This window comes from Corvus hawaiiensis, chromosome Z (genome assembly GCF_020740725.1).
Source record: "Corvus hawaiiensis isolate bCorHaw1 chromosome Z, bCorHaw1.pri.cur, whole genome shotgun sequence".
NCBI classification, from domain to species: Eukaryota; Metazoa; Chordata; class Aves; order Passeriformes; family Corvidae; genus Corvus; species Corvus hawaiiensis.
The window spans coordinates 25,275,295-25,291,249 of record NC_063255.1 but is presented as its reverse complement, the minus strand read 5'-3'; the positions used below and the strand labels follow the sequence as shown (position 1 = coordinate 25,291,249).

The window sequence follows — 15,955 nt, the reverse complement described above, 5'->3', positions numbered from 1 at the left end:
ACTGTAGTAACTGTGAAAGCAAAGGCAAAACAGATCACTGTCGCATCTGACCAAGTCCTCTGATACTTGCAATTTTGCGGACGCCAGAAGGTGGAGTTTCAAGCACTTTTTTCTGATCCAAAGTCTGCACACTCGAATGAAGCATGAAAACTTGGTATCTAATGCAAGACAAAAAGCACGTTTTAAGGATCCTTTAAAGAAGCAATGGAAAGCCACAGAAACTAAAGGTTTTACCTGGGAGCATTATCAGCAAATCTCTTGTCATCAAAAAGAATGCGGTCCCTCAGGCTCACTATCTCATCATATCCAGGAAGAAATATTAAAATGGCTCCTAAAGAAGGAAGTGCGTTTGCAGAGTTAAACAGAAGATTCAAACATATGTCAGCGCCACGTAGACCAGCACTCGGAAGGTTTTAACTTTTGGGGATTTCCAAAGAGCGAGCAGGATTCATCAGAAGCTGAATCCACAACAATTCACTGGGAGTGTGGGTATTTACCTACCCGCATCACAGCTACGACAGATGCTGTGGAGTAAGTGCATGATCAGATCCAGATCCACTTTTTCATCATCAAAGCTGTGATGATAAGCTGTCAGTAGCTCTCTGTCCTCTGCACTAAGGTCGCTACCACTTTTTTGGACCAGGGAACTTTCATCCAGATTTCCAAATCCGAATGAAGCACTGTAATAAAAAAATACGCAGAAGGCTGTTCCCTTCAGGTTTGCATTCAGCCATCAGCTCAAACTTAGATCAAGACCAACATGACCACCGGTCTTGAATTTTAATTTTTAAGTGTAGCAGAAGAGAATCACAGTACTAGTACTGTTCACTGACTTAAATGTTAACCCAACAAAGCATGCAACTTCAATTTTTAGTGTTAACTTTAGTTTTCTTAAACTTCATTGAGACACAACCGTAAGGGAATGAAAGTCTGAAGACATTTCTCGTTTATCAGTTTAAGGAAAAATATTTAAAAGATACGTATTTTCCAAAAATTTCCCACTAGCAGAAACTACACGAAGAGAAATTATAATAATGTAACCTTTACAAAACACTACCTCAACTCTGATAGCTGTAAGTTAATCAAAGAAGCATTCTTGAATGGCCTAGTGGACACGTTACTTCGATAAAGTTTCTTTACTATGTCTATTGTGTATCAACAATACACAGATAAAAACACGTGACAGATTTGTTTCCAAAATAAGCATATGAAGATAAAATGGTTCATAGTATAGAATCAGCAAGTTGTGCTAACCTAAACAACATGACACTGATGACAAACGTTTTTGTTCTTTGTTTTTGAAATACTCCTATTCTCAAAAAAAAGGTATTGCTATTTAGCCCAGATTTTGAAGCATAAAAAGCTAAAACCTCTTCTGATTAAAAGAACACAAACCTCAAATTTCCTTTCACCACAACTCCTTCTGCAAAGCAGTTACAGCTTACCTGTAGGATTCCAACAGATCAACAACCTCTGTCTGTCCAAAGCGCCTAGCCCAGTCCACAGCCGTCCTGAAAGAGTGGCACAAGTATTCTTACCAGATTTTCCACTTCAAAAGACGAGTATGAATAGCACATCATGCGAGGAGACAGCTGACACCACACTTTTGTGTCCATTTTTGCATTGCTAGCAATGCTGTTATTGCTAGATCTGCAACTTCCCATTCTGAAGTGCATGATCACGCGTAACAGCGACCCGATTTTCAGGTAACTCAGTTCCTTACCACACAAGAGTGTCAGTTTTACACAGGAGTACAACACAAACACGCACAAGGAAATGTGGAACAAGGAACCGTGTGCCATACCTTTAAAAAGCCCACACCAGTGTGCAGAGATCAGACCTGCCTGTTTGCAGTACCCTTTAAGTCATCCCAAAAAGTCACACCCCAGGTGTTTTTCATCAAAATGTGGGAAAATACTGGGCTATTTCATGTCTTTCAGAAATCGTCCTCCTCACAGTGCAGTTCACTGGTTTACCTTTAAACTGCATTCCTTCCCAAGTTTTTCAAGTGTTGGTACCAAATATCAGAGCCCTGGAATCCTAATTCTTAGCCTTCCATACTACCATTACTTACTGTACTTCCTGTTTATAGGAAGACACACTTCATGGCCACAAAACTTGAGTCTTTACAGATTCACAAATATTTTTACATGCTACAGCATATTTAGAAACATAAGACAAAGATCTTCTTACACAGGTAACTCCATGAAAATAAGAATCACCAAACATTCTGGTGGAATTCAGCAGATTACAGTCTTTCCACTAACCAGTGTCTTAAATAAGACATACTGAAACCAAGCTTATAGCCCATAATCAAGACCGTGTAATTAAGAATTCCACGTAGAATTTACAGAAAACAATGTGCTTCAACAGAAGTTAGAAATGGTTTAGGCTGTCAAAATCTATAGCTCTTACAGCAGTCTGGTAAGTTAGCAAATTAATTCAGATGTTACAGAATTTTCTTTCTCTCTCCTATATTGACAAATAAATCTATCTTTTGGTTTCTCTGTTTGTTTTTTACCAGCCATTGGATGATTTGCAGTGGATACTTGCTCCCATACTGATCAGCTGTTCTACTTGACTCAAAAAGCCTCTCCCTGAAGAAACCATCAGAGCAGTCACGCCGGTCTCACTGTGCTTATAATCAACTGAGAAGTAAAAAAAAAAAAAAAAAAAAAAAAAAAAAAAAAAAAAAATCAGCAAACCCAATAAAAATGTTTGGGTTTTTTTCCAAATATTCTACAAATATTGCTTTCAAATTCCAGCCCAAAGAGAATTTGTTTCCTCACTCATCTCTGCAGTCAGTTCATGGGAATCCCACATTGTTTTAGAAGCACACTTCTGCCAATACTTCGAAACAACAACAATGAACTAAACAACTCATTAATTCTGCTAGCCCTATTCATTTTTTCAGTAGGCATCAGAATGCAAAAGTAACAACATTTGAAACTGAAGATGAAAGTAGCCATAGAAATTTAAATAAATTTGTGGTTGCTTTTTTGTTATGTAATAACATACAAAACTTACCACTGACATTTTCAGTTAAAATTAGATGGAACACCTGAGCAAAGGAATCAATATCTTTATGCAACCAGATGTCAGACAGACACGAATCCATTTCTTTTACTATCCACGGTTCAAGGCAATTCACATCTTTTTCAGTCTGATGAGAAAGAACAACACTGAAAGATGAATCTCTTCCAAGAGGTGTCTTTATTCTCACACATTACCCACAAAGAATTTGAACAGTTACGTTTTCCCAGCAGCAATCAGAAATCCACCACTCAGGCATCAGTTAAAGCATTGACTGTGTCCTATGCAAGTACTCACACAGGGGCAGTCGAGCCATTTGATCTGAGGAAAAGCTGCGTACAACCACCGTAACCGAAAAGCCCACTTCAGCCAGAGCAGCTCGTCCTAGTAAAGCGACCCTTAAAATGCGTTAATACCTGAGAGCCTACGGCGCTTCAGATAACACACTTTAAACGGCTAGTAATGGAACACAAATATAAACTTCTCTTGCAACAAAAGGAAAAACTTACCAGTTGATTAAATACTGTGTCACCACCATCATCCAACAGACTGTACTCTTCACTTGCCCTTGGAACTGATTTTTGTCTCCGACGTGCCAGTTTGTTGGTGTTTTCTTGAGCGGAACACCACTCAGCAAGAGTGGTTTTCTGTTTCTCTTCTAGAATGCAAAGTATTTCCCAAGAAATTTTTAGAGTCATCTTTATTATCCATTGTTTTCTATTAAAAAATAATTACAGCAGCTCAAAGTTTTACCTATTCAGCTTTATTTAATCTAGAATGCTGCTACAGTCCAACATAAATGACGTGTTTAAGAGTACCCAAAGGGCACCACTGCAAACAAGTGCTGTGAGAACAAGGTAAAACCCAGCATTTTGGTGTTTAACCCCCTAAGCCTCCATTATTCCAAATTACTGCAGTCAAAGGAGCTTCCTAAGGAATTACCTTCTACACAATCTCAGCCCAGCTCTTTCTCCAGAAGTGGAATTCTGGAGACAAGTCATACAGCCCCTGCACGTAACAACTTATTTTTGTATGCAAGTGGAAGAAACAGTAGAAGACACCAGTGTCTTAACTGAGCTTTTCTATCCACAGGGATCAGAGCTGAGCACTGGGATAAACATCCAGTTAGGACTGTATGTTATAGTTTGGGGTTTGCCTTTTTTTTAAATTTTCTTTAAATGATCATTAGGATCACTACTTTCAGTTGCCAGAAAAACTGCTGAAGTAATAGCTACTTAATCAACTGAGAACCAATTATATTTAGTTTAAGAGTGTGAATGCTTATTAAAAAATACATCCATGTCTGTAGAATGCAGTGAAAAATGCTAATAGGAACAACTTGTACATTTTGCGCAAGATGTACAAAATCCTGCCTCCTTTAACAGCTGCACTTGAATTTGCACCCAAAGGTACAGAGCATCCTCTGCTCCTGTAGTTTTCATGTGGGCAGAGCCCCCAATTATATGTAATTCTACACCATAATAATTAGAAAAAATAAGACATTTATCAACTGAAAGTAAAAAGAATGCAACCACTGAATCAAAGTGAATTTCCTTCTTTAATTGCATGAACTTCCATGAACATTACATTTCAACAATGCCAATGCTGAGAGCTTAAAGACACTTGCTGTCATCTAATCACGTCTCATTTCATCTCCTGACTTTGGAATTTTAACGAAAATCATCCTGTTAATCATTTGTTCAATCAAGCAATGCTTCTCATTGCCAACCCTTACGATTAACTAGGTCACCAACCTTGCTGCTTCTCTTTTTTGTACTTTACCATCCCTTTGTTTGTATACCCAGTGCTTCGCAAGATGTCCTCCAGAAACATCTCTTTAACTTCAAAAGGTCTTCCTTGGACTGAAAGGACAAAAATTCCATCAAAGACGAGATATTCCCCAGCTTCACTTACAGCATTATTTTTCAAAAAAAATTATCTTCACTGGAGTTCATTTTTCTTAAAATTATACAAAACAAAACATTTCCAAAGTCAAATGCTATCTTGTTTCTCATTAACCTCTTCAATTATATCAGCTGTTATATAGCAAGAGATGCTCATAAGATTCAGAGTTGTTAGCTGCAATTTTTTAAAATGAGAAGAAGAAAACAGCCATTTTTGTTTAGGGTTACAAACAAGAACTCACCACGTAAGCCTGCCACCTGGAGTAAAAACGCAATTATTTAACAAGCAATTAATACAGCTTTGTGCAAGACTCCACAAGGAGACAGTACATCTTTGTGTTGAACTACTTTCTTTCATGAGAAGTATGTGAGGAGATAGGCTTTTCTCAGCGCCCTCAACTGATTCAGCAAAGCTGGGCTTTCTTTACTGAATACTTCCGGACAGATGAGACATCCCAGTGGTCTTTACCTCCTAATAATTTATCCTTACTTCTTTTTCAACACGACTCTTTTCTAGACCTTATCTGTGAACATTAAAGGATGCTTTTCGCATGAAGAATTCAAATCTTGACATTTTGATTTCTGGTCCCTTAAGATGACTTTAGATCACTCAGGATTTTCCTTCAGAAAGAACCATCTACAGTCCACATACTTCGAGAAGCTGTCATAGAGGAAGCCTTCCAACACCCATCACAAACTCTTGTGTACTACAGCAATCCACAACTACAAAATGTTGGTTTCTGTGGTCAGGATTTTGTCAGCCACATTGCTGAAGGAGAAGCAAACCTTTTTCATTACATTAACAGACAGAAGTCTAAAGCCGCTTCTTTTAATTCTTAAATTCCCAAAAACAAAAAAGGAAACAACATCTTTCCAATTGCTATTGGCCTGCTACACAACCAGCATAACCACTGTGGTAAACTGGAGCGACTCTCATCAGAATTTCCAAAACAAATACACTCATCTAAAAGAACAGGAAGCTGCAAGAAGAGTAAACTGGAAAGCCACACAACAATCACAGCTGAGGCTCTCCCCTGCAAAAAAAAATTCAGAGAACATGAAATCAAGTGTAATTTCCAGATTCCTGTCTCAAACAAGTTGCAAGCCTTATTTTACTAGGCAGAAGTTCAGAACTGGGAACTAGAAAGAAACACTTCTATCTGTAAAAAAACCAACGAGGTTTCCTTCTCACGAACATTTGCTAAAACAAACCAGTAACTGATTCCACCCATTTCCTAGAACTGTTGAGATTTTTAAAAATACAGGCTGACATGCAGAGAGTCCACCTGATTGTCAAATAAAGCATTTCTCTTAAAAGCTACTGTTCAAAATACAATAAACTTGGACATCATTGTTGAAAAAGGAAGAGGACTGCGAGCTGCCAGAGGAGGTCACCCATGCAGAAAACCTGCAAGCCAGGAGGGTGGGAAAAAGAAAACAAGCCCACGCAAACCCCCCCACCTCCCACACATCTGTATTTTGCCTCTCCTAAAGATCAGTCAAATGAAATTAAAGCAGCAATAATGGGAACTTTTCTTTGCATCTCAAAGTCATCTAACTGCAGGTAACCGAGGCTGACCATAAACTAACAGAAACTGGATGTCTTTTCTGAGTATTTACCTAGAGGAACAGCTACTGATTTTCTTTAAAACAAAGAATCACGTGATTGAAGCATGAAACCAAACCTGCCTAGGCCTCCTGTATTTCTCAACTGAACAGGTACAGTTATCTGCGATTTATCCAGTAACAACCTTTATGAGATCTGAAGAATTAGAATCTGCTGCAATGCATTAACATGCATCACACTAGTGTAGCTCCTAAGTCCTGTACCAGCATGGAAGCAGCACTTCAATAACCTTTTCCTACTTCTTGAATTAAACGTGGAGAGGGCCAGGACATTCCTGCATTTACAGAACTCCCAGCGATAAAAACACTTCCCTCTGAAGCAGGCGCAAATAGTTAAGAAACAAGAAACCTGAATACACAAAGAACAGGCACTGCTGTAATTCCGAGTGTATTCACCACCTGCCTTTACTCAGAGTAGTTTGCTACAGTTCACTGAAGTCTGTGAGTCTGGGGCAAGTATACTCAGATTTAAGAGTTAAGAGAAGTACTTACTGTGTATTACTGGGCAGCTTCCAAAATACCTAATAAAAAGATTCGCATCTAGAGCAGCACTAGAAATAATTAGTTTTAAATTATTCTGGTTTTGCAGCACATCTCTCAGTTTTATTAGCAAGAAGTCGCTGAACCTATCCCTCTCATGTACTTCATCCTGTAATAAAAGGAAAAAAAACAAGAGATAAACAAACATCACAGATGCAAGATCATAACTTCTGACAAATACAAACCTCTTTTTTAAAAAAATAAAATACATGATTTGGTGGTACATCACAGAGGCCTTAAAATGTGTAAATCTAGCTTAAGGTAAGGGGGTTTTTTTAAACTATCCACAAGCAAAAAAAAAGTTTCAAAAAGTTTTTATCAGAGCAGAGCGCACTGTAATGCACAAGCCACACACACCTTAATGTCAGAGGCCAAAGTAAATGCCTGAAACCTCTCTAATTTTGTATTGGAAGCCAAATTTCAAGAAAAGGTCACAAACCACAAATCCTACAAATCTTATTTTAATAAATTCTCACTTCACAACTGATGAGCATTTAAAGAAATGTATGACACCACATAATCAGAAAAAAAGACATTGCTTAGACAAGTCATACACAAAGCCTGTAAATTAAGGACATAACTGGTTAATCATCTTTGTCATTCTTCTGTTTTGTTTTGTATTATGAATGAATGAAACAGGACTCAAATACAAGGCTTGTAGGCTGACATCAAGAATTAATAGACCACTCTCATGCTTTTTTAACTCTGATAAACAGGTAGGCACCTAAACTTACCGTGACTTTTTTGTCTTCAGTAGTGGAGTACTTAAATCTTGCCATAAACATTCTGGTTCCCCTTACTTACAGAACTCCACAATAGGAATATTAACACAATCATAAATGAACGCTCCTGAACAATTTGCTAGCAATTAGATTGCACATTATCTTGAAAACACTCGGCAAACAAATGGACTGAAAACCTGGTATTGCTGAAACAAATACATGATAACAGAAATTCTGACACAATCATATCGAACCACATCTAAGCCTCCCTAAGGCTTTTCTGCCGACAGAGGAATTTCAGAAAAATTTACACTTCTGTCCTCCTCAACTCCTCCTGATTCCACACCTAATTATTGGCATGAACATAAAATAAGATGTTTTTCCAGGGAAAAACACAAACAAACGCACAGAAAAGCACCAAAACCCACAAAACATGCATGCTACACTAAGGACTCAGAAAGCCTTTAAAGTCGATTCAGATTCTACCAAACAAAACCACCGAAAACGCTCAGCAAATTTAAATAAAACAAACGAGGACCACATTTTCCAATTAACAAGCAACACATGAAAGACCACAGGATGCTCACCACAATTACATGTGTCACAGTGGAGAGGGTGCTGTCTCCTGCCATCAGCGTGCGAAGGAGCATATCATTAGTGCAGAATGTTACCAGTGTCTTTGGAGAAACCCTATGGAACAGAGCACAGAGACGACTCAGGGGTTTTGCACCACTTAAAGGCTGCTAGCAGCTTTCCATGGCTCAAAAATTAAAGCAGCTGCTGACCAGAAGAGGCATTACAGTTCTCTCACCAAAGAACTCCTGCATACCACTTGTTTTCAAACTATGCCTATTCCCAGACATTTCCTAACAACTCTTAGTGCTTGCGCTCCTAACTTTGAACAATGGATTAATTGAAAACATCAGATTCAAATTTTAATAAGTAAGAAAGTTAAACAGAACCATGAGAAACAGTCATTCTCCATGTCATTCAATTTACTAGAAAATCCCATGTGGAAAACCAGGTTCCAATTCCTCAGCATATGCTTGGATATAGCCTTTGTATTTGCCTACACGTGGTGGGATGAGCCTGGCTGGATGCCAGGTGCCACCCAAGCCACTCTATCCCTCCTCTCCTGAGCTGGGCAGGGGAGAGGAAATACAATGGAAGACTCACAGGGTCAGGACCAGGATAAGGAGAACATGGGTCTCTCCCATGGGCAACAGTCCTCCGTGAGCTTCTCCAGCATGAGTCCTTCCCAGGGGCTGCAGGTCTTCATAAAAGGGACCTGCTCCAGCACAGGGTGCAGTCCCTCAGGAACAGCCTGCTCCAGCGTGGGACCCCCACAGGGTCACAATACTGACAGCGAACTGGGGGCTCTCTCCACAGGGCCACAGGCCCTGCCAAGAGCCTGCTCCAACATAGGCTTCCCAGAGGATCACAGCCTCTTTCAAGCACCCACCTGCTGCAACACGGAGTCCTGCACGGGCTGCAGGGGGATCCCCGCTGCACCATGCGCCTCCATGGGCTGCAGGAGCACAGCTGCCTCACCATGGGCTGCACCACGGGCTGCTCTGGCACCTGGAGCACCTCCTCCCCTCCCACACTGACCTTCCCATCTGCAGAGGTGCTCCTCCCACATGCGCTCGCTGCTCTCCTTGGACTGCGGCCTCTGTTGTGCAGGTTTTTCTCCCCCATTCCCTGCTGTCCCAGAGGCACTACCACCATCACAGATGGGCTCAGCCTTGGCCAGAGGCAGGTCCGTCCTGGCTGGCACTGTCTCTGTCACACACGGGGAAGGCTTCTGGCATCTTCTCACAGAAAGCCGCCCCACAGCTCCCAAAGCCTTGTCACGCAAACCTAATACACTACAGCTGACTAAATCACAAAGCAATCAGCTGATCCTTTGGTTTTTCAGGAAGTCAAAATACTGAAGTGTAACTATTCTACACCTGGGGCAGAGTTAGCTGCCCCAGTAAAAACAGCAATTGTCACTACTTTCGCTGGTGCTGCCATCCCAAAGGAACCAAAAAGTTCCTTTGTACTGTCCTCCACAGCTCTTTCTGGAAGACCATTAAGAAAACTTAAAAAATTAGACTTCTTTCTTACTATAAGCACCCCTAAACACCTCCACTCCAGATCTTTTCTGTGCACACCTGGAAATATTGCCATCTCTCCCTTTTAGTGTTTCTCCAGAGTAAATGCATTGATTCTTCTCAAGATGGATTTTCTTCCATTTTGATCTGACTTTGCTCTTCTTCTGCCAGCACAGTAGCCAGTATTCCAGCCATTAATCATTCAGCTTATTTGTGATACATCTTCACTAGCTCTTCTAATCCCTTAATAGCCTCATAGCTATTAATAGCACATTCCAATTCTTGTCTTGGCTTTGTTGTTCAAGCACATTCGTTTTCCTCAGCCGTGAGTTATCTTCGTTCATTCAAGCAACACAACCTTTTGCCACCTTCTGGTCACTCATATCCCAGCCGTCGCCCCTTCCCTGAAATGTCACTGGCTACACAGTGCAAAGATGTAAAAACCCATTCACACTCTGCTTCACAGACAAATTCATCAAGTGATTGAAAGCTCTACTTTGACGTCACTTCACGTTTTAAAAGCTGAACCACAGTAAACTTAACCCAAACTGGACTGGTAAATAATGCTCAGCTTCATCAGTCACTTTCCAATTTTGTTGTTCTCTCTTTTATGACCCATACCAACTCACACTATATACGTTTGTTACAGCATGCTGGTCTTCCTACCTACCTTCAAAGCTTGCAGAACTTTTGGATCCACACATGTTAAAAGTAGAGAGGGGAAAAAAAGAGAAGAGAGGAAAGTGTAGACTTGATCTGAAAATCAGACAAGGATTTACATGCACACACTCCCTAGAAGAAACCAATAGAAAGCACTTGAAATTCAGTTCAGTATGACAAGCTACTACATGAAACGGCAAAATACAGGAAGAAAGCTGTCCTTTTCACTCCTAAGTCTTCCTTACCTGCAATAACATACCCCACCTATGATTTATGGGGCTGCATCCCAAATAGACTGCAGTTTAAAGGTACACAAGATTCACGATACCAGCACGAGATCAACTGACACTTAGAAGCACCATTAGTACCTGCTTTCCAACCGGAGCTGGTAACCAATTGTCTGGCCAATCTTCTCTCTCCTTTCTGCTGCCACCCTTTCAGCCACAGCAACAGCTGCTAAACGTCTCGGCTGAGTGCAAAACACACGACAGGGAGCTCCGTTCTTGTAGCAGTCATCAAGGATAAACTGAGGGATCTGGAAAGAAGTGGTTCAAATTTACTTTTTGAGAAAGTCACAGCTTTCTTAGCACAGGGAAACAATTTAACTGCATCTCAGTATTACACGTTGCAACAGACTTTTCAATAGGATTATCACTGCAAATATACCTGAATGGGCATAAAATAAATTTCTAAGTATAACCTGTTGAGGGTTTTTTTTTTTTTTAAAGTTGAAGTGTCTCTCTCCTGCTTCAGAGAGCTCTATAGGAAAAAAAGCCCTGTAGATAATCTCTCATTTTAACACAAAAAATGTATTACTCTGGGTACTAAGAACAGAACTAGCCTTAGAAGAAAAAGGGTTATACAAACATCACAGCTACTTTCCCCTCAATATTTTGTAATATTTTAATGAAAAAATTATATCTATCAGAAAACTGTGAGGAACCATTTATGCTTTTAGTACCTATCTATCTGCTGGCTTAGTATTTCAAAAGCTAGAAAGTGAACTGGAACACAAGATTTTCAATCATACAGGAAAAGAAAAGCCTTAAAATAGCATAGAAATATCCCTTACCACAAATATTACAAAATTGGCATTAGTTTAGTATAAATACTGTTATCTTTTTCATGTCATTGAGGAAACATACTTGAGTAGTTTTTCCCGATCCCGTCTCTCCTATAATCAAAACAATTTTATTGTCCTTTATCGTTTGGACAATTTCTTCCTGTTTTTCAAGAACTGGTAGTGATTGCCTGAAGGAATCGAACTCTGATTCCCCTCTTTTCACTGGGACCTGGGGGATCCCGTCATTAAGTCGACCGCTTGTCTTGTTCAATTCTTTGTTTTCTGTGAAGAGAAATTAAGAATTTACTTCTACAGACACAGAGGAAGGTCACCAAAACACTGCTCAAAAATTATACTTAACAATTAACCTTCCTGACTTTTTATGCACCCCTGTGGGTAAAGTGACAAACCCAGCACACATTTAGAAGTCAGACCCATAGCAACACGTCCTGTTATGGTGCTTGAAATAGGCATTTTTCAGAACAGTTATTACTTTCATAGGTATTTCAAACACAACCAGACTCTCCCAGAGCACTGCTCCATGCCAAAAAAGCCCACAAAGAGCAAAAGGAGAAAGAGAAACTAAACCGGAGAAAACCAGCCTGGTGTATTTTGGTGGCCTTCGTATCTGCGTGCACGTTTCACATCTGCAGTTTCCCTAGAAATACACGCTCACAGAGTTCAACCTTTAAGCTATTCCATGCATTTGCCCCAAATCGTATTAATCCAAGCGCGCTGTATCGGGGGTCCTGGACCCGCACAGCAGCGTGGTGTGTTAGAAAGCAGCGCGTAAGTAGCCAAAAAACGTGCACATCTTCTGAGGGAGCTGCTTCAAACCCAGCACTGTAAATGCTACTCTGTAATTCCTTGATCATTATCTTCCAGAAGAATGAAAAACTTGCTGCAAACTCAATTATACATATTTAACGTGATTAACAGATTCACATGCTAAATTACAAGCTCTGTTGTACCAAGACAAACACAGACTAAAAGATTAGAACTAAAAACACATGCTTGAAAAGCAGAGAAAGATAAATGTTAGACTCTTCATTAGCTTACCCCTTACATTTCTAAGACATCGTGTTTCAGTACTTTTATTATAGCTGCCCTCTGTTCATTAAACAATCCTATTAAACAACCGAAACAATTGAAAAAATCAGCAAAGGAAGCGCTTTAAGAACAGACACCACATATCAGAAATATTTAATTAAACAAGGCATATTGGTACAAGTGTTTTCTCTTCGCTACAGCCACCTCTGCACACAGAAACACAGTATAACTCTTCCACTCACAGCTGTTAAAGCCGTAATCTAGATAAAAGCGTTGCTTTCAAAAAACCCCCAACATTTTATCAGATGTTTGTCTTCAGTGAACTCCTTCATATCCTAGAAATCAAGAAGTCTAGACAGTAGTATCTTAAGGATCACGTCTATTTGGTAGAGATCAAGAAACAAAAACTAAATTTCTTGCTTTGTCAAGTACGTGAATTTCTGTAAGCAGCACAGCCAACCTCATTCTTTCGTAAGGGTGTTCTCACACGGCATCACGGTAAGACCTGACTCTTCAATCCCACCTCATGGAACTTGTATGAAGCCACATTTCACAAATGTGCTTCCGAAAAGATTTGGCTGGAACTGGCTCAAAGGTCCTAAATTAACTCAGCACAAGGTAGACATCGCAATGTGCGTGATATGACTGCCCAAGTTCCTCACAACACCGGTTATAAAAGACCTTGAAAGTAAAGAAAATTCATGTGTTTGTTTAAAGGTGCATGGTAGGGCAGGCAAGGGGACAGAACAGAAAGGGGTTTGTTTTGCACTCGGGTCGTACGTTGTTTTTTCAAGTGGTGTTGACAGACAAGTCCAAATCCGAAGACACGCTGAACATACCAGATTCAATAGCACGCGCACTTCCTCGCTCTGTCCTTGGCAAGAGTTCTGTGCGTTCCTTGTTCGTGACGGGAAAGCTCTGAATGAGGCTCCGAACGGTGTGTTTTGTACGGAGAGCCAAGTCGCAAGCCATGACTGCACGTGTCAGTTCTGAGACATCCTTCTTCCTTACAGTCAGGTATCGATTTGCTCCTTTTCTGTCGGGGGGAAAAGAAAACCTATCTTAGGAATAAGTGACCTACTCTAGGTTAACTTTTATCTGTCAAAGTATGAGGTTCTATGCAAAACCTTTAAAAGAAAAGCAGAGATCATGGTGAGAAGCCTCTTTTATGGACACGCGAAACCCATGAAGTATAAAAGCAAGCCATCTCAAAAAGCATGCCACAAGTTTTTCCGAACCAACAAAGACACTTATTTCTATGCCTACTTTTACACTTTTTTCTCTAATACCATTCCTTGCAGCAGAGTCGGCTATGTTGGAAATATCAATCATGTTATCATTAGTCATGAAATTCCATTCATCTGCACCCAAAAAATGAAAATTGTACCCCAACTTACCCTTTGCTTTTAGACACCAGTCCAAGAGACTGACAGAGCTGGTGAACAAACGCTCTTTCAGTACTAGTGAAACTAGAAGGAAATTCCATCTCTAGAATGATAAATAATAGTAAAAAACCAGTAACAATGTAACAGGCATTCTTGACATGTTATCTTGGTGTTACAGAATCAAAGAATTGTTAGGATTGGAAGGGACCTCTGGAGATCACCCAGAGCAACCCCCTGCCAAGGCAGAGTCACCTGGAGCAGGTGACACAGGAGCATGCCCAGGTGGGTTTGGGATGTCTCCAGAGGGGGAGACTCCACGTCCTCCCTGGGCAGCTGTTCCAGTTCTCTGCCACCCTCATGGATAAAAGGTCTTCCTCATGTTGAGGTGCAACTTCTTGGGTTTTAGTTTATGGCCACTGCTCCTTGTTCTGTCACCAAAAACTCCGGCACCACACTCCTGGGACTCATCTTGGAGATATTTATAAGCATTCACATAAATACGTATATTTATACGTATTTATACTCAGTCTCCTCTAGGCTAAACAGGTCTAGGTCCCACATCTCTCCTCACAGAAGAGATGCTCCAGACCTCTCATCATCTCATCTCATCTCATCTCATCTCATCTCATCTCATCTCATCTCATCTCATCTCATCTCATCTCATCTCATCTCATCTCATCTCATCTCATCTCATCTCATCTCATCTCATCTCATCTCATCTCGCCTGTGGCCTTTGCTGAACCCTGACCAGTAGCTCCCTGTCTCTGTGCTGAGGAGCCCAGAGCTGGACACAGCACCCCAGCTGTGCCTCACTAGGGCCGGGCACAGGGGCAGGATCCCCTCCCTGACCCGCTGCCAGCGCCCTCCCGACACCCGCAGGGTCGCCCCGGGCCGGGCCGGGCCGCGCCGCGCCGCGCACCCGCCTCGTCCCCGCTCCGGAACCGCTCCAGGGCGAGCTGCACCGCCATCTCCACCTCCTCGTCCACGCCGAGCTCCCTGAGGGCCTCGGCCCGGGCGCGCACCGCGGCGGCGGCAGCCGAGCCCCCCGCGGCCCCGCCGGGCTGCCGCCGCGCGACCCGCCTGTGTCGCGACATGGCCCCGACAGCGCCGCCACACGGCCCCGACAGCGCCGCGACACCGGCACGGATCGGCGGGCGCTGCTCCCGGGCCCGGGGGGCGACGCCGGCGGCAGGGCGGGGCCGGGCGTGCGTGGGGTCATCCACAGCCGGAATCGGCCCCGAACGGAAGGAAATCGGGTCTTTCCCCCGTTCGGTGTTGAAGCCTGCCCATGTGCCGAGGCCTGTGCATGGCCGTGACCAAAAAGTGGCACTGGTACCCTGTCTGGTCATAAATTACGTGATCTAATTGAATGGCATTAAACGTAGGTGTGGCGAGGGTCATCTCGGCCCTCAGCCTCCTCACGGCTGTACAGTGCCACTCGCCCTCGATTTTGGATCGTCTTCTCTTGCTGTCCTTTGACTCCACGCTGAGGACATGAGATAGAAACGAAGCCCAAACCTCTTGGGCATGACACAGGGCTCGGTATTGAAGGCTGCTGCTTTAGAAACATCTAAGTCAGAGGGAGAGTACTTTGAAGAAGAACAAACTACTCTTCAGTTGTGAACTGGAGAATTAAATAAATAGAAAATAAACACCCACTGTCTGATGTAGCTGGCTGAAAAATAGCTCTTAAGAGACCTCTACCAAAGCTGTGTACAAGGGTCACTTCAGCATAATTCTGCACTGAGAGGTCGCACTGGAGCTGAACAATCGATCTATTGTAAGGTTATTTTAAATTTTTTTTCAGTTTTTCAGTTCAGGTGTCTGCCAATGCATCTTCAACCAAAGTACATAATGCTAGCTCCTCATAGCTGCT

At 41.8% G+C, this 15,955-nt stretch overlaps 1 protein-coding gene across 2 annotated transcripts in view; it reads right to left on the bottom strand.

Moving 5' to 3' along the window:
* Positions 1-15,188, bottom strand: part of LOC125319525 (3'-5' RNA helicase YTHDC2-like) — a 30,965-nt gene extending 15,777 nt beyond the window's left edge. Inside the window, exons 1-15 of one of the 2 annotated variants that reach the window (XM_048290789.1) lie at positions 14,999-15,188; positions 14,092-14,182; positions 13,534-13,730; positions 11,727-11,926; positions 10,950-11,116; positions 8,413-8,515; positions 7,056-7,212; positions 4,788-4,895; positions 3,543-3,691; positions 3,028-3,163; positions 2,522-2,648; positions 1,446-1,511; positions 502-680; positions 235-331; positions 71-158 (exon numbers count right to left, since the gene is read on the bottom strand). In XM_048290789.1, the coding sequence (XP_048146746.1) occupies positions 71-158; positions 235-331; positions 502-680; positions 1,446-1,511; positions 2,522-2,648; positions 3,028-3,163; positions 3,543-3,691; positions 4,788-4,895; positions 7,056-7,212; positions 8,413-8,515; positions 10,950-11,116; positions 11,727-11,926; positions 13,534-13,730; positions 14,092-14,182; positions 14,999-15,173 (2,040 nt within the window). In that variant the 5' untranslated portion in view covers positions 15,174-15,188. Of the gene's footprint in view, positions 1-70; positions 159-234; positions 332-501; positions 681-1,445; positions 1,512-2,521; positions 2,649-3,027; positions 3,164-3,542; positions 3,692-4,787; positions 4,896-7,055; positions 7,213-8,412; positions 8,516-10,591; positions 10,609-10,949; positions 11,117-11,726; positions 11,927-13,533; positions 13,731-14,091; positions 14,183-14,998 lie in introns of those variants that run through there. The other variant, XM_048290790.1, reaches the window with a different exon arrangement.
* Positions 15,189-15,955: the final 767 nt, after the last annotated feature.